At 47.4% G+C, this 17,497-nt stretch overlaps 1 protein-coding gene across 1 annotated transcript in view; it reads left to right on the forward strand.

The window, feature by feature from the left end:
• Nucleotides 1-7,298, forward strand: part of LOC105456877 (fasciclin-1) — a 230,846-nt gene extending 223,548 nt beyond the window's left edge. The window contains exons 11-15 of the mRNA XM_011701237.1: nucleotides 3,178-3,392; nucleotides 5,415-5,577; nucleotides 5,886-6,027; nucleotides 6,438-6,479; nucleotides 7,138-7,298. Coding sequence (XP_011699539.1) covers nucleotides 3,178-3,392; nucleotides 5,415-5,577; nucleotides 5,886-6,027; nucleotides 6,438-6,479; nucleotides 7,138-7,298 — 723 coding nt within the window. The remainder of the gene's footprint in view (nucleotides 1-3,177; nucleotides 3,393-5,414; nucleotides 5,578-5,885; nucleotides 6,028-6,437; nucleotides 6,480-7,137) is intronic.
• Nucleotides 7,299-17,497: the final 10,199 nt, after the last annotated feature.

The following is a 17,497-nucleotide window of genomic DNA, read 5'->3' on the forward strand; positions in this document are numbered from 1 at the left end:
CCCGGGGCTTGAAAACGATTAAAAACCACCAAAAAAATGTATCGCGCTGTCTAATGTACGTGTTGCACCCCGAGCATTTGTGCGCCAAGGAACGAAAGGAATATAGTTCTTTCCTCTCGCGACAAGACCAATTTGCATTAAAACCGCGCGCCAGCCCGCGTCGGGGCTGAAAGGGAAAATAATTAATAACTCCCGTCCGAGAGTACGATAAGCGAGCAACCCCCGGCTCGGAAAAATATGCCTTGCATCAACACATGCACGCACGCACGCACGCACGCACGCACGCACGCATGCACGCACGCACGCACGATGCCTTTCACGCGCCACGCATTTCTTTCAGTGCTATCTCTTTTTTTATTTCTCTCTTTTTCTCTCTGCCTTTTTTATTCGTTCTGATTTGCATTAAGCACCGCACGCACCTGCACTAATTTATCGCCGAGATATGTTTTACACCGCTTTCATGCCTCGTGCCACCGCGCGCGCGCTCGCCTCGGACGAGCCACTCGTACGCTGATGAAATGATAAAGCACTCCCGGCGGAGAAGGAGACGCCGCGAAACGTATCGGGCTGGGCCGCGACGTAAAATTCAATTTTATTCGCGATACCGCCGCGAAAGTATTATACTCTCCTCCGCCCTCTTTCCCTGCGTACCCTCCGCGTCCATATTTTAGGTGTGCGTTATTTAAAGTGCGTTATTTCATCAGTTCAAGCATTACATTATTTTCTCTCTTTCTCTTCCACGATCAGATGGGATCTGTAATTTTACCTTAAATAAGCAATTTAAATCGTTTTTCGAGGAACGTTAAATAAAATATTATTACAGAAATCTGATCTTTTTTAGATTTTTCAGGCTTTCCTGAATATTTCCGAAACATAAATATCCGTACTCTAGAATTCTTGAATTTCTGACAGCTGGATATTTTAATTACGCGAATAGTCCGGTCGAATCAGATCCCCCAATAAGTCTGACTCGCGAAGGTGACTCTGATTTTTCCGATATGCTAAAATATACATATAAATTTCGCGTGGATTTCAGAACCGAGTCCAGAAAGAGGTAAATAAATCAATTTCAATCTCTCCCTCGTCGCGTTCGCTTTTCTTTTTTTTTTTTGCGCTGCAGCAGCGCGATTTATTCCGTTACGACCCACACATATTCCTAATTAATTTATTCGACGTGGTTTTTCCCCGCGCAAATAAAAGGCCGGCCCGTAGTTTTACGCGCGGCTAATTGATAACGGCACGCGTCGAAAGACCGAACGGCCGCGGATAAGAAACGTAGGTAATTGCGTAAGCGTATCGGAAGTGGCGAGCCCTTAACAGGTACGATCGCATGAGTGCTTAAAAGTTTCCTTCTTACGCCTCGATAAAATTAAAAGCGTCTCACCTTAAAGCAGAAAGCAGCTTAAAACGCTGAATCGATCATGTGCAGCGAAACATTTTATTTATATTCATGGGACATTCTCTGCAGAAAACGGCGACACAAATTTATACATCAAATTTTAATTATACATTTGTGCAACCAGAATCTTAATTTGGGGCCGCCAGAATTTATAATTGAGAGATAACGTGATATTTTATTGCTCTGATATTTTCATCGAGAACCCTTGCGAGGATCCAGAAATTTTCTTTAACGATCGCTTCCAAAATGTAGCGTTGTGTGTAAATGTGTAAATTCTCAGCACCGCAGAATTCGCAGGATTTCACGATGTTCCTTATATTGGACTCGTTTACTCCTATAGACAGTACACTCGGAATCCCCGGCTCATCCTGCAATCTCAAAAATGTGCTTCCCTCGGTCACCTCTTTTGAAACACCCCGTACACAGTTTCCTCGGCCTCTCAACGGTGGATCTCGGGTGCGGATGAACGTCAGGAAAGTAACCGGAAGTGGCTCTGAGTGCACGCCGGGAAATTCATGAGAGCTGGATCAGCCGGAAAAGGGATCGTTGCCTCTTGGCGCTCTCCATACCAAGCTTTTCCATTCCGACATCAACGACTGGAGGAGCAAATGAGAAGAGAGAGAGAGAGAGAGAGAGAGAGAGAGAGAGAGAGATGAGGGGCAAAGGCCGAGGGGTGAACCGGAGAGAGGCAGAGGGAGAGGAGACAAGCCGGAAGAGAGGGTGTCGATTTGCAATCCGGACGATATTTGCAAGTTAAAGACTCGCACTGCCGGCGGAGGCACGACGTACGCCGCATCGTCCCCGGATAATCCGGCGGATCGAAGGGGATTCGTTTCGCCCCGCCGTCGCCACCGCCCCGGAATCCCGTCGCGGCTGTCTTTTAAGATCAAATTACGGTGTCCGCCCAAGAAAGCGGATCGCATACTCGGAAGTGCTCCAGGGGGCGGACGAACGCGCCCCGTTCCGCGATCGCGCGATTTTCGTCCGGAGATTGTCGCGCTGATGGCTTCCCTTTGACGTCGTAATTGACGCGGTATAATAAACACGTTTACACTTTCACAAAGCGCGGATCGCGCATCATTTTTCACGCGAGCCTCAAAGACGGAAGAGCTCAGGGTTCGATCGGTCTCCGGATCTTTATCCCTGCGACGATTACGGGAAATCGTTCCGTTGAACGAAGATGATCAAAGATAATGCAGCAACGCAATGAACGTAAACAACCGTCTCGAGGCATGACTCATTGATCTTTGCAGGCTTTCCTCGTTGGAATTCCCGATCCTCCTCGTCGATATTTATCAGCCTTTGTTGTACCCGTGATCGCATGCGCGTAATTCCGTGCGGAACTTAAACTTCTAATTGCCTGCGTCTCAAACTTTGCTTCTTCGTTCCTCTTCTTTATTCCTCTGTGTGTGCGAGGAAACGAAAACGCACATAATTTTTATATACGACCGTCTCCTCTCTTTAAGTCGAGATCAGCACTTGATCCTCCCTCCGCTCGAATCTCAGCACTGCCGGTTCGCTTTTTGCGTGAAGTGAAGCTCTTTTTTTTAAGTTACTATACAAATTATCGAGATTACGTAAAAATTAAAATCTCTTTGGTTTACTCAACGGGTTATTTGATTAAGGCAGCTCGATTCGAGCGGGGAGAGCACGCATCCTCCCGAAGAATTCGCTGTATGCAGTGTCTAGCATCGTCTTTGTGTGTGCAGTATGCTCTATGTTTTCTTTGTAGGCGAAGAGTCACGTCTTTTTACCTGTCCTCTATCTCTCTCTTGCAGGTGCCGTCCCTCGCCGATAAGAAGAACCTCTACTTCAACGTGGTGCAGGGACCAAGGGAGAACGAGACCGTCACCGTGGAGGGCGGCGGCGTAAACGCCACCATCATCACCCCCAACATCGCCGCCACCAACGGGATTATCCACATAATCGACAGGCTTCTCGGGGTGCCCTACACCACCGTGCTCGACAAACTCAGGACCGATCCGATGCTCAAGTGAGTATCCCCGCCCCACCCTCTCTCTCTTCTCTCTCTCTTTCTCTCTCTCGCTCTCTCTTCTTCCCTCATCTTTATTCATCTTTATGCAAAGCGACTCGGATCATCGACTCCTCCGGTTTTATGAGAGATCGTCGGGAGCGTCGCGCGCTAGTGGCATTTTAAAAAACACGAAAAGCGAAAGACGGGCGCGCGCGTAAGAGACGTCCATTAGACACCCGTATCCCGATAGAATCAACTTTTGTAATTCCGTTTTAATTTTACGAGAGTTCACATTTTCGTTGTATTTAAATCTTTAATTTTACCGTACGTTCCAGAGTAATGTGAACAGAAATTATGCAAATCGTTGCGCCGAGGCGCCCGGAATTTCCACTCCATTTCGTATTCCCTCCTTCCGTAAGAAATAAAATACAGGGGGAATTCCGATTTTCTATTCGCACGACGAAATGATATACCGAGGAGGACAAGGGAAGGGGGAGGGATTCACATCCCTCGCGAGAGAAGTATCTCTATTTCGATAATTGCGAGGACTCTCGCGCGCTTGTCCTCAGATGCACGTGGGCGCACGCGGTCACGCGAGCCTCCACCCACGTGACAGATACGATCTCCTCGCCAAGATGCGCCATCACCGCCACGCCTTATCCACTCCGGAAAGAGAGTCTTATCCGCGCGTGACCCCGACGCGAACCTTTCTTCCGCACGACTCGCCCGTGTTTCTCTCTCCCCCTCCCCTACCCCTCGTCTCGCTACCCTTCTCTATCTCTCGCTCTCGTTCGAATTTAATTAAAATAACGCAACAAATCCCCATTCCAATTACCGCGGACCCCCGTCGACCCCGGCCGTCGACGTAAAAAACTATAACCGTGGAGTGTGTCTTACGCCTGGAATTGCATAGTTCCGCCAGGGCACCACGTCGTACCTATTAAATTCGTAGCCGGGCGCGGCGGGTCCCCTCCCCCGCGCGCGCCGATATTGCCTCCTTGTCCAATTTAACGGTCGGCACTCGAAGCGCCGCGCGCAAAAAGCAAATAAACTCACTCGGCGAGATTACCTGGGACTGGTACGTATCCGGGGTTCGTCGTACCCTCGGCTGCATCTAGACTCGACCGGGTTTAACTCCGGGCGTCGTCCCAGAATCCAGGAAGATTAGGAGAACCTCGAGATTCGTGGACTTCCGGAAACGATTAATCCGACGGGGGTTAAGGCGTCAAGATACCGAAATTTGTAGATGGATTGGGGAATTCAAAAATGCACGACCTAAAGCACTCATATAGATGAATGACCTTAAGAATTCATCATTTTCTCGACAAGATCTACATTGACGCAACAATTCCTGGAATCTGACGATCCGCGCGCACATTTAGATCTCAGGATCTGCGTGGGTCTGAGACACAACAACGGGCCCCGGAGGTTTTCCGATGGAAAATTGTTTATGTACGCTGATCCAAATAACCGGCCAACAATCGTGCCGCGTCATACCGCCGGCGGCTTTCCGCGCGCGAAGAAAGCTGCGAATTATCTCCTGATTTAAAATTATAATTGATAACCCCGGTGGACGGGTTTCTCGCGTCGGAGGTTCTCCGCAGGTAGAGAGAGATACGACGAGGCGGCGGGGGTCGGGGCGCGGCTTTATAAAGAGCCGGAGAGATCAACCCCCGGTGGTGGTAGAGGGCGGATTAAATCCCGTAAGAGGCAGCGCGCGCGCGAAGGTGAGAGCCCCCGGGGAAGCGAGGATAGAGTAAACATCGCGTTGTTACCACAGTCTACCTCTCGCAATCCCCCGCGCCGCTGAAAAATTTCCGCGCGCTACGCCCAACTCGCGCACGCTCCACAATTCAATTAAAACGATTCAAGCAACGCGGATGAGGCATTACGAGGCCGTTATTTACAGCCTCCGTCCTCAAAACGCACCGTTCTCCTCCCTATCCCTCCTCTAGCTCCCCGTCCCGGGGGTAAAATCGTTCCGGCGTTTTAGTCAGAACATTGAAATTGATCGCCGATATTTCTCCTTGTCTTTTTCAGCTCGACCTACTCGCTGGGCCAGGCACGCGGATTCAATAATCAGCTGAACGACACGACGAAGCGGTTCACGTACTTCGCCCCGGTGGACTACGCCTGGACAGATGCGGCGAACATCTATCCGTCAACCATCAAGAAGCTCTTCATGCCCGAGTACAGTTATCACGTGAGTGAAACTTCCTGGATGCGTATTGCATCTTAAACTTTTATACGCGAGGATTATTCCCGTCGTCAGAGCTGCGCCGCAGCTCTCTTAATCTTTTCTTGTCTTGTTGGATCGTTGAATTTTTAAAACAGTCGTACCTCTTCGCTTCTTCGAGGCCACGATTTGAGAAATTTATATTTCCATTATTTCCTAAAATAATGGAAATAAAAATATTTCTGAGCACGCGCGCGCGCGCGCGAGGAGTTGACTATTGATCCACAAGCAAATCTCGATGTGCGTTTAAAAGTATATGTATAATTTGTTTACAGACGAAACAGATATTGGAGCGACACCTCATAATAGCGGATCAAGCGTACACGATGGCAAAGCTGAGTAAGATGAGCAACGATAGCTACATTCAGCTCATAACGGCCAGAGACTATTTGAAGCTTCGCGTCAAGGAACACGGCGGTGAGTAGATAAGTTTCAAAGCGGCACGCGTTACACATGGCGTCTTGTACACCGCGCAGATATCTTAACGTCACCTCAGAGTGTCGGGACGTTTTCTCGCGAAAGTTTCATTTCTGTCTGACGGCGCGGAAGACGACGCGGGGTCTCGTATTTTACGCGCTGGCGTAATCTACAATACGCGTGAATCCGGGAATATATATATACATATATATATATATATATATATATATATATATATATATACGTTAGAGAAGCACAGGGGGACCGTAGTCTCCTACGCTCGAACATTAGCTATCCGCGAGCGATCGTTCTCCGTGTACGGGAACGGTCGTGGCGACGCCGCCGCCCCCGTCCCTTTGGCGTCTGCCAACCGACACTCACAAACCTGGTTGCTGTCTGATTACATGTAGATGAGAAGGTCGACGAAAACGCAATCCGTCCAGATACATCCGGTGAGTGAGCTAAGTGTGTTTAAACGTCGCACGACGTGCGACGACACGAGCAGCGCTTTCACCTTTGTACGAGCCAAGCACACAGTTACTGAATTGCGAGTTCCACCGAAGGAGTGCACCCCTTCTTTAGCGCACCGCGTTACGCACTCGCGCGTACATGCCGTGTCACGTCTGTGCGCGCGGGAGGATGGGACTCGTGCGTAACTTACCCCGCTCCAGCGAAGTTCGTTTCTAATTGCCGGATCCGCGAAATCTCGGATGCGTGAATTGTATAAATTCGAGTATAGGCGCTAGATGGGAATTTGTGTGAGATTTCAAAATCCTCGATGTTTTAAAGCTCGATAATTTTATGTAGAATCGTGGGAGAATTTCAATCAAACATACGTTTATCAAGACGCATTGGAGAACATCCGCGCAAAAACAGGAAGACTTTTAACTTTTCTGGGTGTGGAGTATCTCAGCCGAGCGTGGGAGGGGATATGTGCGAAATATTTTCTACACATATATAGCGTGCAACGTGAGCTGCTAGTCATCCTTATAGTCAAATCATTCAAATTTTTGTAAAATTTGTCAAAAATTAAAAATTTTTTTTCAAATACTGAAATTCCACACCCACGGGAGCTCTGAGTGTGACAAGCTCCATACCTTCCACCATTAGGAAGTCTTCGTCCCTGCGCGAAAGAGTACGGCAGAGATACGTTAGCATCCCGAGAGCCCGCGGATCCTGAAAGTCTCAAGCGCTCGCCGAATCGCGGTACCTTTAGATCCTTGGGTGCTCCGCCTTGGTGCAACGATTCTGATTTGTTCTTTTCTGTATGATCGTACGTCGAGCTTGCGCGCTTACGCTGACGCTTACGCTTTGCGCACACGAAGGATCTAACGCGGGGGGAAGGAAAGGCGAAAACGCGCGCTTCTCTCGAAAAAAAAAAACACGAAACGAACTTCGCTTGGTGCGTAGAGACTGCGTAGAATTAACCTCGTTCGCACGACAAGCGGATTAGCGACAAGCCGTCGATGCTTCGTTTAATTATTTTGTATCTATATATTATTTGAGACATATTGCATCGCAGTTGAATTATATACATATTGCATCTGTACATCGCAGACGTTCTTAAAACTGCGTAAGAACTCCGTGCGAATCTTTCATTTAGGATTCTCCTCCTCGTTTACCTTTGTACTACCTATATATATGTATACTCGAGAGTCCCTATCTTACCGCGATCAAACCCGCTGTTAAATAATACAAGAGACCTCGCGCGCACAATAGACGACCCGGGAAAACCGAGACCGTCCCGATTTTCACGATCAATTAGAACCGGGACTCTCAAATCCCGCGGGACGCATTCACGCCGCAATTTTCGTTACAGTCGCAGGTGGGACCCCAGGGGAACTTAGCGCGGGGTGAAAAGTCACTGAATCGAGATAAAAAGAAAACGATGGGGTATAAGGATAGAGAGAGAGGGGGGGGAGGGGAAGGGAGAGAGAAAGCGACACGCGGAGAGAGCGAAGCACGCGGTACGCGAGAAACAAAAGCGTATTAATTGCGGCGAGGGCAACAATACTCATTGTGAACGGCGGAATTAATTACGACGAGCAGAACGCTCATTGTTGCGCGTAAATTAATTGCGACAACAACGGCAATAGGATATCATTACCTTTGTCGCGGCGAAAACGAGGAGCTACCCGCCCTTCACCTCCCCTTTCCCTCCCCTCGGCTTCGCGGTTACTATTTATCGTACAATCCTATCGCGTGCGCCGAACGTGTTCGAGCGACACGTCGAACGAGAATAAGGAATCTCGGAGGAATACGCGGATGCGGGGGATCTTACCGGGGGAGACTTCCGGTAACGGAAACGCAAGTTCTTCCGCGCGACCTGAGGAGACGTTCGTCGGCTGTTCGATAAGAGAGAAAATGATACGCGATCCTATTCAAACTACACGCGGAGACCTTAATCCCCTTAATATCCGGTCGCATTCCGTACGTTAAGCCGCCGGAAGCCGACTGGCCGGCCGCCATTGTATTAACATTAAAGCGACAGTAATTTGTTGCGCGGTGATCGATACTAATTACTTTCCCGGTGATTCGGCCGCGTGACGTTTCAACGAATTCGCCTATACGGGAGGAACAAAATGACGGCCGCAAATATTAATGAAGCCATCGGGCAACCGAAACGATTTTAACCATGTGTAAAAGCGTTTGTAATATTACGCTTGATTTAATTTGTAATTGCTCTCTTTGGAAATTCAGGCAACGCAAATAACGCGTAACGATCCATGGGTGCAAGGTTCCTGCAGTCTTGGCCCGTTATATTTTTCGCGCGAGTGCGAAGCGAGTGAACGAACTCTCGCTCTCGGAAAGGGGACTTTCGTTTCCGTACATGCTGCTGCTGCTGCTGCTGCTGCCGCCGCACGAGATGCAGCGAGTCCAACTTCCGTCGCGCCGCGCAAAGTCCAGGAAATTCTCGAACGGATGCGGCGCACTCCCCTCACCCTCCCGCCCCCGTAAACAGTCCCTTTCACGCTTTCCCGCCGCGCCGTTCTGCGACGCCGAAGTACGATGAATATCTGGCCGCCGTTGCCGTGCGCGCGGGATTTTTCCACGTTATCGAAAATGAGACTTGCCGTTTCGTGAAAAATATGTCGCCTCTCGAAGCGCCTCTCGAAAATGCAGGAAGCCGGAAACGAACGCGCGCGCCATTATGCGCCGGAACCGCACGGGGCGATTTATTATGCACCTTTCGACCACCATTTAAATGCAAATTCCTTGATTACCCCCGGCGCTAATTGCTACGTGCCTCGCCCGGTTATTCGCTCTCGCTTATGAGCAAATTTCCGAGGCGTCCCCCCCTCCACCCCTCCAGCTCGCGAACGTCGCTTTAACCGCTCTGTTTTACAATCCTGGCGACGGTACCGGAGAGAGGAGGATCGCGCGGGCGAGAAAAAGATTGAGTTCGGTTGGACTCTTCGTTAAAAGCGAAAGGCAAAGACGCTCGAAACATGGAAAGTAGGTGTTGGAAGAGCAACGAAAGCGTTTACTTCCGCGTTGAGATACAGTGACGATAAACACGCGAAAAATAGAAGAAAAAAAAACTTTACGATCGTAAGGCGCATCGTTTATGTTTCTCACTAGATTGTACTGTCGCTGGATTTGGTTCATCAAACGCCGACTCTTTGATTTTCCATTTTACTTTTAATACGCCGACCTTTCTTTTTAGCATCTCTCACGACGTTTTATCTTAGGATTCTCTAGCTCATTGTGCCGTCATCGAATTTTTGATTTCGAGATTCGACGAGAAAAGGGAGAGAGAGAGAGAGAGAGAGCTTTGCATTCTGTATCGCCGCTTCACTTACGCATCACGCGGTTCTCGCCGCCCTCCCGCAACACGCGGTCCTCGTTCCAAAGATCATCAAGTCTCTCTCTTTTTCAGGCTACTCAATGGAGTGGGACGGCAAGAGGGTCCGCGTCGTTCGTCCGGATGTCGAGTGCACCAACGGCATCATCCACGTGATCGGCACCGTGCTCCTCAAGGACAGCGACGTCCGGGTGACGGGCGGCGCGTCGCTGGCCACCCTCGCGCCCCACCTAATCATGCTGCTGATAGCCAAGTGGCACCTGTAAAAACCATCGTCGCGTCGCATCGTCTCGCATCTGCGGCAGGTGCGTCTATAGGAATTTCTCCTTGGGGGGCCGCCGTCGTCTCTCCGATCGTCCTCCGAGCGACGGCGATGACGACGACGACGACGCAACGTGGGAAGGCACGGCGGGTAGGCAACGGTCGATCGTCCCCGTTCGATCGGAACTCTCTTCGAATGGACATTTATTGTGTACGGAGAAAGGAGCAAAGGGGGGAGGGGGAGTGGGAGGGCAAGGGGGAAAACGCGAGAATCCGAAGATCCGGTGGTGACTCGAGAATCCGCGTGATCGGAGATCCATGGGACTTAAATTACAGGATCCAAGGATCGACGGGGATTCGCGGGGGATCCGAAGATCCGAGGATTCGTTCATGTACGTAGCTCTAACAAGATCGCTGATCTGCAGATGTAAAAGGATGGCGGAGGGGGAGGGGGGTGGGGGGAGGGAAGAGACTTGGAAGAAAGGTGTCCGATCGATTACGTCAGCGATCGTTCGCGGAGGCACGAAGCTCTCACCGAGGGAAACGACGACGGGAGGACGATCGAGCACTCACGATCGCACGGCCTCAGAATGCCAGGATAGCCTATTAATTTATTGAGTATAAATCGTCCGTGGACATAGCGGGACAATTTTACGGGTTAGAAGCGTTAATCGTACCAAATAAATGGTTAATCTCGTACCAAGTAATCTAAATAAATTTATTGTGACAGACGGTGGGGGAGCGTGGTGAGAGAGAGAGAGAGAGAAGCAGGGAGAGGTAGAGAGATTTCGAGGTACCTACTTCGAGTACAAGGGCAAAACGACGAAACTGCATCCTGTTAGATCATGCGAGCTGACTGTCAGCGAGCGACGCAGATATGCAAATAAAATCGCGCTCTAACCGATCGATCGTTTCTTATCTGCCGTTTATTGTCTAAAAATCGTATTCGGCAAAAATTATTTAATTTTGTGTCTCTCTCTGCAAAAAAAATTGTGACTACAATCGCATGAATCCAGATGATCGAACGGTAAGTTTGTTGCGATTCAGTTGCATATCCCACGCGCCGTTTTGTATAACTAAATAGGAACTTAATAACGTATCGAGACGTTTCACATAATCCTTAGAGCAAGACTTCGCTATTCCCTCACGCGGAATATATCCTACAATTTTATATGACATGTACGATTTTATACAATCGTAAACGTAAAGTCCGAAATCCTTTCCCTCCAAAGCGACGACGGTAATAAAGCTAAGCGCAATGCTGGCCCCTTTTCAATTAACGACAGTAATAAAGTCGAAACGCAATATCGATCGCTTCGAATAATTTAGCGAAGCGAATAAGCAAACGGCTTTCGGAATAAAAGGATCCAGCCTGAATCTTTCCATCCTCGAAATTCATCGATTTCACGATCGCGTGTATTTTTTTTTTCTTTCTCGGATCCGTGGATCCTCCCGGAGAACAGGACAGTCGGATTTCTGTCGGATCTTATAGAATCCCTGGGATCCTTAAATCCCTAAATACGTAGATTTTGCGGCTTCTTCGACTTTTCAAACGAAATCCAAAACACCTCTAACAGACCGGACCTCTGACTCTCCAGCTCCGTGGATCCACAGTTGACCCATCGATCGTTTAGCGTCGTCGTGTCGATTTGCGGCAGCCTTGCGGCGAAACCGGATCGAACACAGACAGACGCGGAAAAAATACGTCAACGTCATCTCGGTGTAGCGATACGGCGAACGTATCTCGGGGTGCGAGCGCGCTCCGTAGCGGCGCGAACGGGGTGAACGTTTAGCTCCCTTCACCCCCTTCTTTCCCCTATTAAACCCCGACGTTCAGGTAACGTCGTTTCCCTTTGAGACACCTTTTGAGACACCTGTTTTCCAGCCTTTCGTCGCCGCGGAAGAATTAACGGCCACCGCGGCCGCTCAGGGACGGCCCCGAACGGTACCCCGCTATGTATCATATCGTATTTACGCTGTCTACTTACCGAGAATACTGCCACGCACGCGGGCTTGCGGACGAGCTTGCGAACGAGTTTTTGTACGATAGTTATTAACAGAAGGAGATCGAAAAGTAGGAGAGAAAAAAAGAAGAGAGCGAGAGGGAGAGCGAGAACGCTCTCGGAATCGACGATCCCTGAAAAAAAAAAATAGGTGCGTTAAAGTGTTACACGAATCCAGAAACGCGAAGAAATAAAGTATGTTGAATCACCTTGGATGCGCAAGGAAAGGAAGAAAAGACGTTTGGCACACTCTTATAGCTTCTATTAATTTCGTAAATTCATAACAGAAAGCAATATAGCCTTCATTTTCTCGTGTTATTCAGGACGCGATAACTTTTTCAAAGGGGGAGACCGACAGGAATCCATTCCGCGACGCGAAGGGTAGAGTTATACCGGGGAAAAAGAGGATTTTTGCTGCACAACGTATCTTAATACTCGTTAAAGTATTAAATTAAGAAAACTAAAAGAATTAATTCCCGAGAGACTTTCGTCCGCGGATGGAGTTTCCTATTAATCCCCCTTTGAGATTCGCCTATTTTTTTACGGGAACGGAAAGACATTCCGTTGACCATAATCTACTCTCGGTGCACAGCACACACGCGCTATCGTTGTATCGTAACAACTACATCCCGATGAAACTTTCTCCTTTTCCTTCCATATCCCCACGCTCATCGCATCATTACAGACACACGTACAGGCACACACGCATATATATATATATATACACCTACGCACACCTTGTCCGTCGAATATAACGAACTTTTACCGTTAAGATCTTAGCTGTATGCGTGGCGAGCAATTTAGCGAGGAAAAAATCCATCTCGAAGCGAAAGTTCGAAGGACGCGGCTAAAAGAAAACCGGTATATAGGCTCAGGAACGATAATCAAATAAAATCCGAATGGAAAGGTGGAAGGATTAGCTCTTTCTGCTAAATCTCGAGCTGAAGTTCTTTCGTCGCGAAGAAAGGGTAAACGAGCGCTTCTCTAAGCACACTTTCGTGACTCATACTGAAGTTTGATACACGTGCAAATATATTTCCCGGATATACACCGTTTTATTACCGCAACGCGAGAGGGTTTTGACTCTCTCTTTCGTTGTGGATTTTAGCAAATTTTTAAATATCCGTATATCTCAGAAATTGGATCTGAGAGATCTAAAGAGACGCGGAGAAGAAGCAGAACTTCATTCGTCAATTAATCGAACGTTCTCTTAGCGAGCATTCTCGCGTAAGCTTATCTACCGAGGAATTGAATATTAAAAGATAATGAATATTAAAGGAGAAACAGAGCTTTCCAATTGGCCGTCTTCGCTGTACGGGAAAAAAATCGATTTTGCATTCGCCCGCGAATGAAGTCCTGCTGCGGGCGCCGCGCTTGCTTGTATAGCGCACGAACGCGGGGTCAGAAGAAGAGAAACGAATACACACGGCACGGAAACACGTTCGAAGCTCGAAGGGGGGAAATAAAGCCTCGAAATTTCGTGTCCTTCTTGAGGACAGAGTCGGATGGTAAATGCGGCAAGAGAGGCGCGTAGATGGTTCACGTTCAACTGATAAAACGCCGAAACCTAAATGAAAGACAATTGACTGATCGGATCGTCGTTAAGTTTCGCAACACGGTCCGGTAATTTGTTTGCCGTTAGTCACGTATAAAAAGAAAAATAAAGGTCCATCTACAATGAGAGTAGTAAGTCGTAAGCCGTAAGAAATTGATCAATCACAGTCGATTATTCTTCTCATATTCGACTGTTCATTGATCAATTTCTTACGGCTTATGACTTACTACTCTCTTGTAGATAGATCTTAAAGTGAAAGAGAGACAGATTGTAATTAGCGGGCGCGTAATCGGAGCAGCCACAACTACTCCGCGAGAACTCGATTTAACGAGAAAAAAAAAACGTCGATGTTATACGTGTTGATATCAGTCTATACATATATATAAAACAAATAAATAAAGATATATATAATAAACAGAGATATATATTAATGAGGAAGAAAGTATCGATCGCGCGGAGAGGAACGAGTCGAGAGAAGGGACGGGAGAAGACAGACAAAAAGAAGAGAGAGAGAGTAAGTGATGAGGGAGAGAAAAGAGAAACAAAATACTATCAGATGAATAAACTTAAACTTGTTGTTGGGATGAATTGATATTACGAATTATTATTATTATTACAATTATTATCTATATAAAATATACATAAACTCTAATTAACACTGTTTGCTCGTTAGATGAACCAAGAAAAAAGGAAAAAAAAATAGCGAAACTCTATTTCTCCGTGTAGATGTGTCTTAATGTTCAGCTTGTTCGGCAGCCACGCAGCCGACAGTAAGCGAGCTGGGGCTTGCCATTAAGTTCGAAGGGGGATGGTTCGAGTCGGTACGCGGGAGACGAGATCAAACGGACTGCCACGCGAGATTTAAAAAAAAAAAATCTTCACGCTTTTCACGAGCGAAAAGAACGTCGTACGGGAAAAAGATGCACACACACACGCTGCCGGTGTTGTTACCAAACGTTTGCAAAAGGGCCATAAAAAATTGTTGAGCGGAAAAATCGACCGTCGTCCACGACGATTCGCGTTCACGAATAGCACGTTTCATATTACAAAATCTTGCATCAATATGGTATTAGAAACGTAAAATTCGAGTTAACTTTTCCCCGTCTTAATTTCGCGGACGGTGGTGGATTAATTCCACAAAAAAAAAAAAAATAAAGAGAAAGAAAAGATTTACGAGAAAGTGCATTTATGATTTTCAATTCGCGAGCGAAGCTACGGCGAACAAATACAGCTAAGTTTAGCTATCCTTACGAGTAGTTGTTAATTGTAGGATTACGAATAGGACCAGAGCCGTGATCCTCGTAGAAGTGGATAGACAATTGCGTGGATGGATAGTTTGCCGGATATCCCGATACCTGAAGATTCATCGCGAATGTATTCGATCTGCGACTCCGTAATCTCAAAAGTGAACGACGAATCGGAGTATAAACATTAAAAGGTAAAGTGACTTCGACGTTTATTGGGTCCGCGGGTATTCGGATATCTTGGCGTTTATTTAAGATCAAAATCCCCAAAGAGATACTCACACACATTCCAACCCCTATAGAAACGTTCCGTCGAAGGCGTTTTAATCGTTGAGAAAACAATTGACACGCCATCGCCAGTGAACGTGACGTTAATCGCGGCATCGATCACAGTCCCTGCTGTCATCTTTTTTCTTTTATCACTCGTATTTTTTATCACTCCTCCGCTGTTCTATCCCGCGAGAACACTGGCGAGAACTGATCGCGAACGCCCAGCATCGACATTTCGCGTTTCACGCGTTTTCCTGTACAAACACACGCAACATTACATACACATACACAAATACACCACACGCACGCGCTCATTTAGGAGTCTCTCACAAAGGCAGACGTTCCCTCTGTCCTCGTCGTCGCACGATCATTATTTCGGGTCGGACATGTTCTAAACATGTTTCGCACTCGTTTATCCGATTATCCGTGGACTCGACGATCCGGGATTCCTGGGATCCCGAAGGCTTTACGGAAGCGGTTCCTGGGTGCCGAGCTGGCTTCTGAAGCTCGGAGCTTCCGGAGCTCCCCCCCCTGGGATTCCGCGGCTGCCGGCCTGAGGATTCGAGGCACCGGTGGTAATCAAGGACGCAAGGATACGCTACTGATTGCATTTACGCGCGTAGCCGAGGGACGGCAGCGCGTTCTTTTTTTTCTCTCTTTTAGAGCGGGCACGATGAAACGCGGCGCTACACGCGCCGCCGACGTTAACGTTCGCGTTAGCTTAAGTACGGGGTTTTTAAGCTTTTTAAAGTTACGGCCGCCGGGGGAGGGAGCGCCGCACCCCCTCCTCTCCCACCCCGGCTGGCGGCAGGTGATACCGGTAAGTGCAACCAGTAACTTAAGCACACACCATTACGGTAAATCATTAATATGTAAGAGTATAGAGTACGTAAAGTGACATAAGAGAGGACGGTCGCAGGGGAGAGATCGTGGTTTTTAAAATTCCGAATGCGAAGAGCGTATATATATAAATATAAATAAATATAAATATATAAATATAAAGTGTAAGCGATTTCGTATTTTAAGCGCCGGATAGGCGGGTTTCACAGAAATTATCTGACGAACTATTAAGGATTATTATTTATTAGCTATTACAAAGGTATATGATATAAATATATGTATATTATATAAACCTTATTATTAGTAGGGGGAATCAAATTTTATGTACCACAGAGCTATTTGTATAAAAGGCATTTGTTTCACCATACACGAATTCATGAATTGTCATCGCTGGACATTTGATTGCCCACCATCGCGTTCACCAGCCGTCACCAGCCCTGACGGTAACCTTTAAGTAACATATATTTTGGATAATTAATTACTAGAGAATTTCCTAATTTTTATTAAGGGCCTTAGGTATATACGTATATACGTTTGCATTACCTGTATTTCGTCAGGATTAGTTATTAAGTTTCTAAGTCACGCGCGCTCGTCAAGCCGCGGAGAGACCGGCGCGGCTTTCTAGCGAACGATCTTTCACAGAAAGGAACCTTGCACTGTTCGGGCCAATCAAATTTGCAAAAGGGAAAAAGAATCGAGGAGATCGTATGTACCTTCGAGTTTGCGGGCGAATCGGCGGCGTGTCACAACCATTTCTGTCAAAAAATAAATAAAACAAAAACATCCCAAGATCGAAAGATCCAGGGAAATCCATCGATTCAGAGATCGAGGAAGATTATGAAAGTGTTCGGTATTCAAACGAATGAGATTAAACGAATTAATATGTTTAAGACTTCAAACGCTTGTTCCGATTCATCAATCGCAGTAAAAAAAATTCTAAATTTTTTGCTTCGGAATAGTATCATCCCTCCGCCGAGATAAGGATTGATTGAGGCGGGGGACGAGCAGCTTCTCAAAAATCCGACTCGCCCGTCGTTCGTTCGGCGAACGTTCACTTCACTTGTATCCCGCTTCACTACACTGTGTAGATCCGATCGCTTTCGCTGTATGATTTTACAAAGAATAAAGAATACCTACAAGACACAGAGATCGGGAGACACGTTTATTGAACACAGTCCACGATGACCCGGGGAGGGGGAAGGCGGGAGATGGAAGGTAAATATGTATGGCGGAATGCGTCGACACACGAGAGGTAAGTCCTTGTATTCTTTCGTTTTACGTCGTTGGCGTCGCACGATTTTACGTATAGCGACGTCTTCCGTAGGTCCGAGAGACCGTCAATCGAAGTCGGATGCAGAACAATATTGATACGATCGCCAAGCGCTCGCGTAAAAAAGAAAATCGGAAATTCTGACTTCGCATTTCACGCGGATTTCGTTTTCGTTATATCGCGGATTTCATGGATGTACGAGTAATTGACATAGGCGTAAGG

This window comes from Wasmannia auropunctata, unplaced genomic scaffold, assembly GCF_000956235.1.
Source record: "Wasmannia auropunctata unplaced genomic scaffold, wasmannia.A_1.0 LD336106.1, whole genome shotgun sequence".
Classification (NCBI taxonomy): domain Eukaryota; kingdom Metazoa; phylum Arthropoda; class Insecta; order Hymenoptera; family Formicidae; genus Wasmannia; species Wasmannia auropunctata.